The 15,092-nt window shown below is 39.8% G+C and overlaps 1 protein-coding gene across 13 annotated transcripts in view; it reads left to right on the forward strand.

Annotated features, from left to right (window-relative positions):
* The window catches only part of Enpp6 (ectonucleotide pyrophosphatase/phosphodiesterase 6), a 251,160-nt gene that overhangs the window by 192,870 nt on the left and 43,198 nt on the right, over positions 1-15,092 (forward strand). For all 13 annotated transcript variants that reach the window (XM_033765423.1, XM_033765421.1, XM_033765422.1 and 10 more), the window contains 2 exons: positions 11,725-11,866; positions 12,524-12,703. In XM_033765423.1, the coding sequence (XP_033621314.1) occupies positions 11,725-11,866; positions 12,524-12,703 (322 nt within the window). The remainder of the gene's footprint in view (positions 1-11,724; positions 11,867-12,523; positions 12,704-15,092) is intronic.

Here is a 15,092-nt window from a genome sequence, read left to right on the forward strand (position 1 = left end):
AGGATATTTATGGTTCAGTGGGCAAGAAATGGCACATGGTACTAAAGCTGAAATAAGCCATAACATAAGTAGTTTTTGGTGGGTAGGTAAAGGACAGTGCAGGGGAGGCAGCCTCACTGAATCCTGGCTGCATGGAAGGGGCCAGGCAGTGGCTTCTAAGCAGACCATACAGGCTCACCAAAGGGCTGGTCAAGAAACCACTGGTCTGTAGGAATGGCAGACTGTCATCTCTTGTCAAGCTCCACACTATTGAACACATATCCAAAGGAGGTTATGGATCCCAGAAACTCAGTGACTGCTAGTCTCAGTAAAGGAATAGATGCATGAGAAGTTGTCTCCACAGGCCACATGGAAGCCAGCTCAAGTGTCTTGGTCTGAGACTCTCCTTCCCATGGGACTGAGAAAGAAGGGAACATGGCTCACAGAGACCAAGTTCTCCTCTTTGCTGTGAACACACACACAACAAAAGTGATACAGGGACATCTGGAAGGAAAAGGGAAATAGGAACTTGTTTTTCCCCTTCGTTCTCTTTTGTTGTATGTCAAGATCTTTACAAACTTCAAATAGCTTAACATCCAATGTAGACATTGGGTAGATGGGAAAACTGAGGCTTCGAGATATTTTTGCTATTCATCTCAGATCTAGCTAGTAAGAAGAGATGCCAGAATTTGACTGTAGATCTGTGCTGTTCCAATGTCTCTGTCCAAAGGTAATTTTCAAAATGAAAGCTTTGTCATGTGCTCACTATATCTTTGTATAAGATTTATGTCAATGTTCAAATTAATTTACTACTGAAGAGTCAGGAGGGTCACAAGGCTGGTTAGAAAGAGTTTGAGAAACACACAAACACACACACACACACAAGCACTTGAAGAAAAAGAATAGAGGACAATGATAGCATGGGATGCAGAAATGCTTGATAATACAGAGAGTAATCACACACTTTAATTTGGGGGACTGCTTTCTCTATTAAATAAAAAAATTTCACCTTATCAGTTTTCCTACCACTTAGCAGCTAAGTTTATAGAGTCCAAACATTAATCAGTAGTTAGGGCTGGGAACTTAACTCAGTGGTCCTGCTGCCTGCCTCACAAGCACAAGGTCCTGAGTTTGATCCCCGGTACCCCCCCATCAGTAGTTAAATCTGATTTTCAAGCAAGTTTAAGGGACAGTGCTCTAATATGGCCCTGAAGAGATGAGTGGTCACTTTGGGGCCTTATTTATAAGCTTTGGATTATTTTCCTTAATTGTCAATAATTAGCCACTCCTTTAAATTCCCTCCAGTGTTCTCTCCCTAATTCTTCTCTCTTTCTAACTCACTTTTGTCAGGTAAATGATGTGACATTATGAACTACTTTTTATATTGCAATGAAATCTAGATAGAGTCCTTAAATGATGGGAGACTTGCGTGTCCCCAAATCTCCAAGGCTAAGAGCCCCTCACAACTTTCAGGAACTGGGATGATGGCCACATGTCTTTCTGGCATGGTTCCTGGCCTTAAAGCTATAAAGGCCAACAGCAGGTCTGCAGGCCTCCCGGCCCATCGCTCCTCACACAATCGGCTACAAGTGAGCCAATCAGTTACAAATGAGCTGACCTGTGACGAAGACCAGACCCATATGGAAAACAGCTGGCTAACAAGAATTTATCTGCTAAACTCCAAACAGGCAAGGGCCTTCAGAGACTTAGGTCCTCAGTGCCTTGATGAAACTAACATAGAAACCTTCATTTGTACAACCCCAAAATTGCAAGCATCCCAAATCAAGTGTTCTAGGCGCCTGGGATTGACAGCTTCCTCACACAAAGCCATCAGGTAAATTGTGATGCTTACTGGCTGTCCGATCACATGTAGATTTGTGAATATGTTAAATAGCCTTGGGGAAACTCATCCAGTGACTGCAGCACAAAGGCAAAGTGTCCAAATGAAGAGAACTACAAGTATTCCATTGAGCTTTCATGCCACAGTAAACCTTGTTTGTGAAAACTCCTCACTGTAATAAGCTCACCACTCTATCAAATAGGATTTTCCTCATGTATAATCCCTCCCTGAAAGTGTGGACATCTAAACAGATGATTTACTGTGTGAGTCAGCCCATCTGGAATGCAAAAGATGCAAGTACATAAAACAAGTAAATGCTGAGGCTTATCTGGGGGACAGATTTGTGGAAGTTGCCACTCTGCTGAAACAGTGATGGAGGAAGGACCGTGAGCTCTACCAGACTAATGAACATGGGCCTCAAACAAATTTTGGCATAGGTATTAAAATGTCGTTACCTTGTAGAAACCTTTCACCTAGCACCTACACACCTCCAGGACCCCAAAGTGACTTTCTGTACTCTACTGGATATGGATGCAGAGGGAGTTTGGGTTAGTCATTTGCACATTAGTGAGGATGAATAATGATAACATCATTTCTGAGAAGCACCTGAATAATAAACTCACCAAGTCCACATTGTGGACGGGGGTTGAAACCTGGAGTATTAATGAGGGCTCAATTTGTTTTTCTCTAAAAAGGGAAGAGAACATTTAGCGACAATTTCTCTCAATTTAAAATCAATGCATCCTCACCACTGTTAATGAAATACAACTCTGAGTGCCCAGTAGAAACTCACAGCATCACTAAAGAATGTGTGACCATAAATGCAGGAAGGTGCCAGGCAGAACATTCTCTGGAGTTTCGTCCTTGGTTTAGGTGAGGGAGTAGATGCAGACCCACACAGGCAGTTAGGGAGAGTTAAAGGTGTTCTGACTTTGGGAGTGGAAGACTTGCATTTCCTGTTTTAGCTGCATCTCAGGGATCCATGAGGCCTTCAGTAACTTCTAGGACCCTCTTAGGTCTATTTCTTCATGGAAAAAATCTGCATAGCCTCTCCTATATGAATCCTTTTCATGGTAGTGCTAGATTTTGGAGGCAAGGTCAACCTATAGACAGTGCATCATGTGTCTAGAAGTGAAAGTGACCAAGTTTCAGCGAGTTGCTTTAGCTCTGTCCCACACCCTCCTTGCCTAGGTTAGTCAGAGTCATATCAGATAGTAAGAACCATTTCCAAAAGATTACTTAGGCTAAGCAGAACATTTCCCCCTGTGTGTAGGCTGTCAAATACTGAGCACTGGTACTTGTGTTCTCGGGTCCAGGTTTGAACCCTGGTTCTGGCCAATGTTAGCTTTGTGATGGTGGCAACTGTCTTGAACTCTCCTTTTAAGACTGTTTTGAAGATTGAACAAGGCAGTGTACCTAAAGGACCACAACGTGGTACTTGACCAGTAGCTTCCATTTACCGAGGACTTGCTATTATATAGTTCACCTCCAGTTATAGGGTTCCTATTGTGTGTTAAATGAAAAATAAGCCATTGTCTCCAGAGAGAAAGAATCTCAGGTTAGACAGAGGAAAGACACATCAGTGGACAATTACAGCACAGTTTGCAAATTTATAGCCTAGAAGTGGGCTTAGAGTGCCATGGGAACACACAGAAAGGCCACCCAGCCTCAGGTCAGCTTCAGGACACCAGAAGTTTCCTGGAGGAGGTGGTGTTGTCTCTGGATCAGAGTGGGACCAGGTGCTAGGTAATTCTGGATGGGAAAACTAAGCTGCCTGGACTTCTGTGAGGCTATTTTCCTGCCCGTGGATGGTAGGATTCAAGGCCCCACAGACTTGGGAGACACATTCTTTCATTCCTCATGTTCCAAATGTTCCAAATGCTGGGGAGGCCATATCAGGAAAAATCATGCCGTGTGAGTGTGAGTGTGTGTAAAACAGTTTTGCCAAGAGAAATAATTCAGTCTGCCAAGGATGTCAATTGTTACCCCTTGTAAAGTCACAAGCAGAAAAATTACTTTTAATTTCTTTTCCACAGCTTCATCTTTTTCTCAGCTTTTTTTTTGTTTTTTTGTTTTTGTTTTTGTTTTTGTACCAGGGATCAAACTCAGGACCTTGTGCTTGTGAGGCAGACAGCAGAACCACTGAGCTAAATCCCTGGCCCTTTTTCTTAGTTCTTATTATCATATTAACATAACTGTCACCATCTTCATCATCATTGTTGCGATCTGCATCAGATGCTTTATTGAGGGACAGGGAGTGGGCACAGCTAGGGCTGGGGATGAGAAGTCAAAGTGGAAAGGATTGTGTCCTCTATGAAAGACAGAGAGTTCACAATACAGTGTTCCTCTCCATGTCTTCATTCCCCAAGCCTCCTCCTCCCACTTATATAATAAGCTTTTCATTCTTAGCCAAGCATTGAGGGGTAAACAGCTTGGATTCTACTATCAATGCTTTGGCCAAGCAGGTGAGTTTTTGGTAGAAGTGTAGTTACCACTAGAATTCACTCTATATCCACACTAGAGCCAACCTTTCATGTGTCCCTCATAGAGAAAACATCCTGGGGTGTCTGCTGATATCAGACCCTAAACACTAATCTATTTGCATCCCATCTTGCCAATTAGACCCACAATCTAGTGTATTATTTAAGACTTCATTAATGTCCAGCAATAATTGAGCAACAATTATTTCAATGGTTGTTTCCAAGTAATAGAACCTACCAATGAAAACAGGTGGTGAGAGTGGAGCTATAAAAAGTGTCCTCTGTCTTGCTATTTCATAGTATCTATTATACATTTTGATCCTTATTTATACTTTCAGTTTCTCACACTAGAGAAACTTCAGTATTTACACATGTGTCCTATTTATTTCACTTAAGAGTATGACCTCGATGTGCACCCATTAGCTATAAATGTCTCTAGTTTCTCATTCGTTGTGGCTGAGTAGTACTCCATTTTATAAAAATAAAAACCCACATCTTCCTTATCTAGTCTCCAGTTGATAGACAATTGGGCTATTTCCAAGTTTTAGTTACTACAAACTGCCGCTATAAACATGGGTGCATACATCAGTGTGGTATGATTCTTTTAATTCTTTTGAGAAGATACCCAGCAGGGGAATAGTTGGGTCTAATGGGACCTCTAATCCTAGTGCTCCAGGATATATCCATGATGATTTGTACAGTGGTTTCACCAGTCTATACTCCCAGCAAAAGTGGAGAAGTGTTTCTTTTTCCCCACAACCCAGTCAGCATTTGTTATTGGATGATTTCTTGATAGCAGCCATTCTTTCTGGAATGAGGTGGAATCTCAATGTTGTTTTCATTTGCATCTCTCAAGTTACAAATGATAAACATTTTTTCATTTATCTGCTGTTTTATTTTGTCTGAAAGAAATGTCTGTTCATTTCAGATGCCCATTTTTGTTTTTCTTTTCCTTTTTATTGAGTTTTTTGGTACATTCTAGGCATACAGTACAGTTACATTCATTACTGGGATCTTGTGCCTTTACATGACAAGTCTTGATTCTCATTTTTTCCCCTTTTCCCTGCCCTCCCTTCACCCCCTCTTCCCCTCCCCATTTACAAATACTCCATTTCCATTTTTTCATTTTCTCATATTTTTTTCTTTTCCCTTATTCCCTTTCCCCTACCCTTCCCACTTTCCCTACACCTTCAGGCCTTTTCTTCCTATTTCACATTGTTAATTTTCCATTAGGATCTTGTGTACTATTATAGTTTTTCACACCAGAGAAACTATTTGGTATTTACACATGTGTGACTTATTTGTTTCATTTAGGAGTATATCCTCAAGATGTATCCATTTACCTATGAATGACTCTAATTTCTCATTCTTTTTGTCTGAGTAGTATTCCATTTTATAGAAAAACCACATCTTCTTTATCCAGTTTCCAAATGACGGGCAAATGCAGATGCCTATTTTTTGGATTGGGTCTTTAAATTTGGGAGGTCTCTTTTTTAAATTCTTTATATATAGTGGGAGGGGTAGCGAAATGGAAAGGAATACATATGAGAAAAGGAAAAAATGGAAATAAAGTTGTTGTAAATAGGGAGAGGTGGGGCCGGGGATTTAGCTCAGAGGTTCTGCTGCCTGCCTCGCAAGAGCAAGGACCTGAGTTCAATCCCCAGTACAAAAAAAAAAAAAAAAAAAAAAAAAGGAGGGGTGGAAGGGTGGAAGAGAGAACAGAGGAATGGGGAAAAATAAGAACCAAGATATATCATATAAAGGTACAGATTCTCAGTGATGAATGTCATCATATTGTACACCTAAAATGTACCAATAAACTTTTCAAAAATTGAGTTGATCGGTACATTTTAGGTATACAATACAGTTACATTCATTATTGAGATCTTGTACCTTTACATAACAGGTCTTGGTTCTCATTTTTTCCCCTTATCCCTGCCCTCCCTTCACCCCCTCCTCCCCTCCCCATTTACTAACACTTTATTTCTGTGTTTCCATTTTCTCATATATTTTTCTTTTCCCTTATTCCCCTTCCCCAGCCTTCCCACTTTCCCCACAACTTTAGCCCTCTTCTTCCCATTTCACAATGTCAGTTATCTCATTAGGGTCTTAAGTACTATTACAGATTATTCACACCAGAGAAACTATTCGGTATTTACATGCATGTGACTTACTTTTTTACTTAGGAGTATATCCTCAATATGTATTCATTTTCCTATGAATGACTCTAATTTCTCATTCTTTATGGCTGAGTAGTACTCCATTTTACAGAAAAATCACATCTTTATTCAGTCTCCAACTCTTGGTCAAATGGGCTGTTTCCAAGTTTTAGCTATATAAACTGTGCTACTATAAACATGGCTGTGCATATATCACTCTGGTTTGATTTTAATTCTTTTGGAAAGATACCCAGAAGAGGGATAGCTGGGTCAAATGGAACCTCTAGTCCCAGCTCTTTGAGGTATCTCCATATTGATTTCCATAGTGGTTGCACCAGTCTGTACTCCCACCAACAATGGAGAAGGGTTCCTTTCTCCCCACAATCCCACGAACATTTGTTATAGGTTGATTTCTTGATAGTAGCCATTCTTTGTGGGGTGAGGTGGAATCTTAGTGTTGATTTCATCTGCATCTCTCGAATGACCAGTGATGTGGAACATTTTTTTCATATATTCACTTGCTGCTTTTAGTTCTTTGTCTGAGAAATGTCTGTTCATTTCAGATGCCCATTTTTTTGTTGTTTTTTGGTTTTTGGTCTTTTTTTTTTTTTTTTGAAACAGAGCCTCACTGTGTAGTTGAAACTGACCTGGAACTCACTACATAGCCCAGGCTGGTCTCGAACTCACAGCGATCATCCTGCCTCAGCCTCCTGAGTGCTGGGATTACAGGCATGCACCACCATACTCAGCTCAGATGCTCATTTTTGAATTGGGTCTTTATAATGGGGGGGAGCTGATTGTTTTGAGTTCTTTATATTCTAGATAATAGTCCTTTGTCTGAGGAGCAGCTGATACAAATTTTTTCCCATTTTAGGTTGTCTCTTATTTCTGTTGATGATTTCTTTTGCAGTGCAGAAGCTTTTTAATAAAATGAGATCCCAATTGTTGATTTTTTTCTGCTAGTTCCTATACTACTGAGGATGTGTTCATAAAGTTTTTTCCTATGCCAATGTCTTCAAGATTTCTGCCTAAATTATCTTCCAGCAAGTTTAGTGTTTCTGTTTTAATATTTAGGTCTTTAATCCACTTGGATTTTAGCTTAGTAGATGGTGAAAGATAAGGGTCTAGTTTTAATCTTTGGTAAGTTGAAATCCAGTTTTTCCAACACCATTTGTTAAAGAGGCAATCCTTCCTCCAGTGGGGATGGTCAGCTCCTTTGTCAAAGATGAAGTAGCTGAGTACATCTGGAGTTGTTTTTGTGTTTTCCAATCTGTTCCACTGATCCTCAGATCTGTTTCTTTGCCAGTACCATGCTGTTTTTATCACAGTGGCTTTGTAGTATACTTTCAAATTGGGAATTGTTGTACCTGCTGCCATGTCTCTATTGCCTAGGATGGCTTTTGCTATTCTAGATCTCTTATGGTTCCAAATGAATTTTTGGATTATTTTTTCTAGTTCTGTGAAATATAGTGTTGGAATTTCCATTGGCATTGCATTGAATCTATATAGCAGTTTTGGTAGTATGGCCATTTTCATTATGTTGATTCTTCCTACCCAGGAGCAGGGGATATTTTTACATTTTTTTATATCCTCTTTAATTTCTTTTTTCAGAGTGCTATAATTTTCAGGTTAGAGATCTTTTGCTTCTTTTGTTAGATTGATTCCTAGATACTTCATTTTTTTTGGATGCTATTATAAAAGGAATTTTTTTCCCTTATTTCTCTCTCAGTGAGTCTGTTATTTGTGTATAAGAAGGCTATTGATTTTTGGGTATTCACCTTGTATCCAGATACTCTACTGAATCTGTAAATTAAGTCTAGAAGTCTTTTGGTGGAGTTTTTGGAGTCTTCAATGTAGAGTATCATATTGTCAGCAAATAATGACAGTTTAACTTCTTACTTTCCTATCTTTATTGCTTTAATTTCTTTCTCTTGTCTAATTGCTATGGCTAATATTTCCAGAACTATATTGAAGAGGAGTGGTGATAGTGGGCATGCTTATCTTGTTCCTGATTTTAACGTGAAGGTTTTCAGTTTTTGGCCATTTAATATGATGTTGGCTGTTGGTTTTTCATAGATAGCCTTTATTAAGCTTAGATATAGACCATCTATTCCAATTTTTTGCAGGGTTTTTATCATGAATGGGTGTTGAATTTTGTCAAATGCTTTTTCTGCATCTATCGAGAGGATCATATGAGTTTTGCCCTTGACTCTGTTAATATAGTGTATTACATTTATTGACTTACATATGTCGAACCATCCTTGCATCCCTGGAATAAATCCGACTTGGTCAGGATGTATGATCTTTTTGATGATCCTCTGAATTCTGTTTGCTAGTATCTTATTAAGGATTTTTGCATCTATATTCATTAAGGAGATTGGCCTGTAGTTTCTTTTTCATTTGTGTCTTTCCCTGGTTTGGGAATCAAAGTGATACTTGCTTCCAGGAATGAGTTTGGAAGTATTGCTTCCCTTTCAATTTCATTGAAAAGTTTGAAGAGTAATGGCAGTAGTTCTTCTCTAAATGTCTTGTGAATTTCAGCAGTGAATCCATAAATTTTTAATTACATTTTCAATTTCATTGATTGTAATTGGGGTGTTTAAAATGTTTTTATCTTCTTTGTTCAACTTTGGTAATTCATAAGTATCTAGAAATCTGTCCATTTCTTCTGTGTTTTCCATTTTATTAGAGTACAGGTCCTCATAGTATGTATTAATGATCCTCTGGATTTCTGTGGGATCTGTTGTGACTTCCCCTTTTTCATTCCTAATTGCATGGATCTGAGTCTTTTCTTTCCTTTTTCTGATAAGGTTAGCTAAGGGTTTATCAATTTTATTTATTCTTTCAAAAAACCAACTCTTCAATTCAATTAGTTTTTGTATTGTTTTCTTAGTTTCCATTGCATTGATTTCTGCTCTTATCTTTATGATTTCCTTTCTTGTTTGAGCTTTGGGTTTTTCTTGCTTTTGTTTTTCTAGGAGTCTATTATTAGGTTGTTATTTATTTTTATTATTAGGTTGTTTATTTGATCTGTTTTCCTAGAGTGGGCATTCAGTGCTATGAATTTTCCACGTAGAACTGCTTTCATTGTGTCCCATAGATAGATTCCTGTATGTTGTATTGGTGTTTTCATTATTTGTAAAAACTGTCTTTCTTCTTTAATTTCCTCTGTGATCCATTGATTGTTCAGCAGAGTATTGTTCAATTTCCATGTGTTTGTGAAGTTCCTATCGTTTCTTTTGCTATTGATCTCCAGCTTGATTGCACTATGATCTGATAATATACAGGGAATAACTTTGATTCTTCTGCATTTATTCAAACTTGTTCTGTGAGCTAGTATGTGATCTATCTTGGAGAATGACCCATGTGCTGCGGAAAAGAATGTATACTCTGATTTTGTGGGGTGGAACACTCTATTAAGTCGATGCTTTCAAAAGCTTGATTCAATTCTAGTATTTCATTTTTTGACTTTTGGCCTAGATGATCTATCTATTTGTGAAAGTGGGGTATTTAGATCCCCCACTATAATTGTATTAGTGCTTGTTTGGTTTTTCATGTTTCTTAATATTTCTTTTATATAGTTGGGGGCATTAGTATTTGGTGCATGTATGTTTATGATTGTCACCACTTCCTCTTCAATTGATCCCTTTACAAGGATGTAGTCGCCTTCTTTGTCTCTTTTAATCAGTTTTGATTTGAAATTTACTTTGTTTGAGAATAAGATTTCTACCCCTGCTTTTTTTTCTGGGCTCCTATCACATGGAGAATTGTTTTCCATCCTTTTACTTTCAGTCTATGGGCTTCTTTTTGCACTAGGTGTGTTTCTTGTGTACAACATATTTTTGGATTTTGCTTCTTAACCCATTCTGCCAGTCTATTTCTCTTGATTGGTGAGTTGAGGCCATTGACATTGATGGTTATAACTGATATGTACTGACTTATTATTGTCATGTTATTGACCTTTTGTTGACTCTTTACTTTTTTGCCTTCTCTGTTTAGCTTCTGGCCTTGCCTATTTGATTTGCTCTGTTGGGCCTCATGGTGTTGTTACCTTCAATGTCTTTTTCTAGGATATTGTTTAAAATTTCTTGTAGTGCTGGTTTGGTATTCATGTAGTTTCTCAGGTGTTCTTTGTCATGGAAGTATCTTATTTCCTCTTGAAAAGAGTTTTGCAGGATACATCAGTCTAGGTTAGAAGTTGTTTTCTTTTAGTACTTGAAATACCTCACTCCAGGCTCTCCTTGCCCTAAGGGTTTGTGTTGAAATGTCTGCTGTGATTCTGATGGGCTTTCCTTTGCATGTGATTTGTTTCTTTTCTCTTACTGCTTGTCGTATTTTGTTCTTCTGTTGGGTTTCTGGGATCTTGATTATTATATGTCTAGGTGTAGATTTTTTTTTAATTGTGGCTAGTTGGAGTCCTATATGCCTCACTTATCTGAATGTCAAATTCTTCCCCTCTGTTTGGGAAGTTTTCTGTCACTAATTCTGTTAACAGCTTTTTAAAGTCATTTGTATTTTCTCCTGCTACTTCAAGGATTCCTATCAGTCTTATGTTATTCTTCTTTGCATTGTCTAGGAGTTGTTGGATCGATTTCTCATGATCCCATACTGTTTTTAGGAGATCTCTCTTTTCATGGTCACTGACTACAATCTTATCTTCTATATCTGAGATTCTATCTTTGCATTCTTTTATTCTGTTGGAAACACTTTCAATGGAGTTTTTAATCTCTTGGATATCTGTTTGGAACTGTTTTATGGAATACATATAAGAAAAGGAAAAAAATGGAAACAAAGTTGTTATAAATAGGGAGGGATGAAAGGGTGGAAGAGAGGACAGAGGAATGGGGAAAAATAAGAACCAAGATATATCATGTAAAGGTAAAAATTCCCAATGATGAATGTCATCATATTGTACACCTAAAATTTACCAATAAACTTAACAAATTAAGAATTATTTTTAAAAAGTGTCCTTTGCCTGTTAGCACATCCTCCAGCTGTTAGAGACCTGGTGAGCAATTTCATATAGCCAGGACAGGGGTGGACCCATTGATACATTCTCCAACTTTTTTCACCAAGATGCTCACAAGTAGCAAGTCTTGATCCAGTATCCCTCCACCGGGTTCATTTTGAATAGGGGTCTTGCCTGGTCCACAGGACAGACCTTTGGGGTAGATGCCCATGCCTTCACAGAGGGCTGGTAGGCCACAAGGGACTAAGCTATCAGGTGTCACCTTCAGCCATGCTTCTCTTACCCTGTTCCCTCCAGGAGTGGCCGGGCTGACCTTGCAGCCATATACCATGAGCGGATTGATGTGGAAGGCCACCACTATGGCCCTTCCTCACCCCAGAGAAAAGATGCCCTCAGAGCCGTGGACACTGTCCTGAAGTACATGACACAGTGGATCCAGGTGACTTAAAGCAAGGGCAACTAGCCTGCCATTCTCTCTTTGTCACTCTTGTGTTTCTCCTTGACTGTACTCCCCTGATCATTTTCCTTTTCACTAGATGAGTGGGAGGCTTTTTCTTCTTCATACAACACTCTCAGAGGCACCAAGAGAACCCTTGTTCCACAGCCTGGCCTGGGATCTAAATGACCTACATGGACATCATTACCTGACCTAGCTGGCAGGCTGACCCAGTTCTTTAGATTCCTATAAAATTTGCTGAGCAAGTTGGTTGGAGATGGGAGTCAGACATGAGAAATGGCTGAGTGACTAAATGCAAATTTTCATTTCTTTTATGGGCAAGCAGTATTTCTCATAGGACCACACAACTTGGTTGAATAAGTAAAAGGAAATAAAAGAAGGGAGGATTATTTGCCAAGGTAAAAGCCTGGTCATTTTTTTTTTTTTTTTTTTTTTTTTTTCACATATTGGGATGGGAGGTTTCCCCTCTCCAAAGTGCTGCTGCCATGATTTTGAACTGTTTGGTCAAAGCAGATGGTAGATGATTTAAGTTCAGAATTGAGGGAATATCTCCTCTATAATTGGTAGTTTAAAAACACCTTGCTACAAGACAGACTCTGTTGGTAGGTGCTGTGATGACCGTTTTTGCTCTCTCTGCAGGAACGTGGCCTGCAGGATGAGCTGAACGTCATCATTTTCTCAGATCATGGAATGACTGACATTTTCTGGATGGACAAAGTGATTGAGCTGAACAGATACATCAGCCTGAGTGACCTGCAGCAAGCAAAGGACCGAGGGCCTGTCGTGAGCCTGTGGCCAGTCCCTGGGAAACACACTGAGGTAAGAAATGTTTGGATGGGGCCCTGAGGGCCAAACCCGCCTCATTTGCCTCCACTGTCTGTGTTATCCTATAGGTGCTCAGACTCTAAAGGCAGGCAGGTCATGTAGCTTGCCACTCATTTATCCACCCGACAATCTCATTAAGATATTAAGATTAAGATTTTCCCTGACTCCAGTCTTCTCTACTGTGGTATTCATGCCCACTGAGTTTTTCATCAGTACTAGGAGTTAAACTCAGGGCCTTTGCACTGAGCTGCATTCCCAAGCCCTTTGGTATTTTGAGACAGACTTGCTGTATTGCCCAGGCTGGGCATACTTCAGCCTCCCAGAGTGCTGGGATAACAGCTATGTGCCACCATACTCAGCTATCCTATTTAATTTATGAAAATCAAGTGAGATAAAAGATGTCCAATGCCTTGCACATGCCCAGCATGTGGAAGTAAGCCCTTTTAGAGCTATTTTATTATATTATTTACTTAGGCAAATGAGGAGACCATCAGAAGCAGACACAGAATGTTTCTTTTCTGCAAAGAAGCTTCCGGTCTGATTTGTTCCATTGTGGTGTTTATGTTGAGCATGCACTGGAGATGTGAGAGTGACAAGTTAATGCAGGGAGCTGAGGCAGGCTGTACAGTAGGCCAGCCACTTATTTCAGGAGCCATAGCCCTTGTGTTCCAATCCCAGCTGTGTCATCAGCTGGAACTGGAAAGACATCTCCACTGACACTCTGCTGCTTCCCATATAGGAGGGGAGTGATGAAATTGCAGCTGACCCCAGGCTGTGCAGAGCACAGAGAATCATGCTGGGCCCACTGCACAGACTATGCATGTGTCACTTATTATGACAACCACTATCAAAGGAGAATGTCCCCAGAGGGATACGATTGAGACCTCACAGTGTGGGGTTGGAAGGAACTCAGCATCATGGGATAATTAGGCCCCTACTTACCATTCTTTCAAAACAATGATTATAGCTGGCAGGATGTAGTAAACCACCTGGGGGAAGTAGGGAGGGACAAGTGGCACCTTACTGCTGAGCTCTCAGGCTGCGTTGTCACCTGCCAATACAGACTCCATAACTTCTGTTCACTCTCAGATCTGGACCAAGAAGCACCTTTATTTTCTTTATTTCTGTAAGCTTGTGGTGGTGGAGTTTGCCAACCACTGGGGAAGGAAGAGGCCATGGTCCATCCTTACGGCAGGGATACAGTTGGTTCTGGACACTTGTCATGGTGGATGGGCCCCTGGTGGAGGCTGAGTTCCATCTCTGGCCCAAGGAGAAACCTGCATCCCATCCATGGTTACTGTCATGTAAGAGCCACGTTCTTGCCACAGGGAGACTGTGCTTTCTTCTCGGGGTCCTTAGTCAGAAAGTGGATGTTGCACAACATCTCCTTGGACTCATGAAAACTGAAGTCAGAACATGTTGGCAGGTTCATGAGACAATGTCCTGTTTTCCTGGCAAGGAGGATCGTCTTTGTCTCTAACTTGGCATAGAGGGCCTTGCCCTGTCCAGACTGCTTGGGCACCACAGCCCACAGGCTAGGAAGGGCTTCTTCCAATGAGATGTTTAAGTCAAGCACCACTTGCAGCCTACAGCAGTTGGTAGATTATTCAAAAGGGGGGCTCTGTTTGAGTGACAGTTGGTCACGTGACAGACACAACAGTTTGCAAAACCTGTTGTGTTTGCACCAGACTTTTCATGTATCCAAAATCTTCCTGCAAATGCACCTACTTGCCTTAAGCACTCTGGCTTTTTTAAAGAGGGAAATCTTAATTCATGGGCCCGTGAGAAATCTTTTACTAAACAATCTAAAGACAAATTATTTTTCAAAGTCAACTTGACAAATTCAATTTCATTTTTAGTTACACCTAAGACTGTATGATTTAGCAGAAGGCCAGCAAGTCAATAGCAGTCAGTTGGTTTTCATTTTAGCCATGAATATTTAAGTGGCTGCCAAATGTTAGAAATATGTACAAAGCTCACATCTTTGTCATGAAATTAACAGTAGAGTTACTAAACAATTACTAGTACTTTTAAGAAGCACATGCAGGTAACACATACTCTCTAGGTGAAGTTGAAGAATGTCCTTTTGCTTTGACCTTTGTGGTACTGAATATGAGGCAGGCCCACTTCTCATTTGCTTTTTAATTTTGGTAGACAAACTTTGACATAGATACATTTCTGCAATATGTTAGTGAGTATAGACATAAGAATTATTGTGAGGTATGAAGGATAATGTAGTAACAGCCTCCTGATATTCACTAAAAAGTTAAGTAGAACATTGCCATGATCTGTGAACTCTTCTACATGTCCTTTCAGGGACCCATAATCTTTTCTGCCATCTCGAAAAAACACATTGTCCTAAATTTTGTTTCCATTTTCATAA

This window comes from Fukomys damarensis, unplaced genomic scaffold, assembly GCF_012274545.1.
Source record: "Fukomys damarensis isolate Sample0158 unplaced genomic scaffold, DMR_v1.0_HiC HiC_scaffold_18, whole genome shotgun sequence".
NCBI lineage: Eukaryota > Metazoa > Chordata > Mammalia > Rodentia > Bathyergidae > Fukomys > Fukomys damarensis.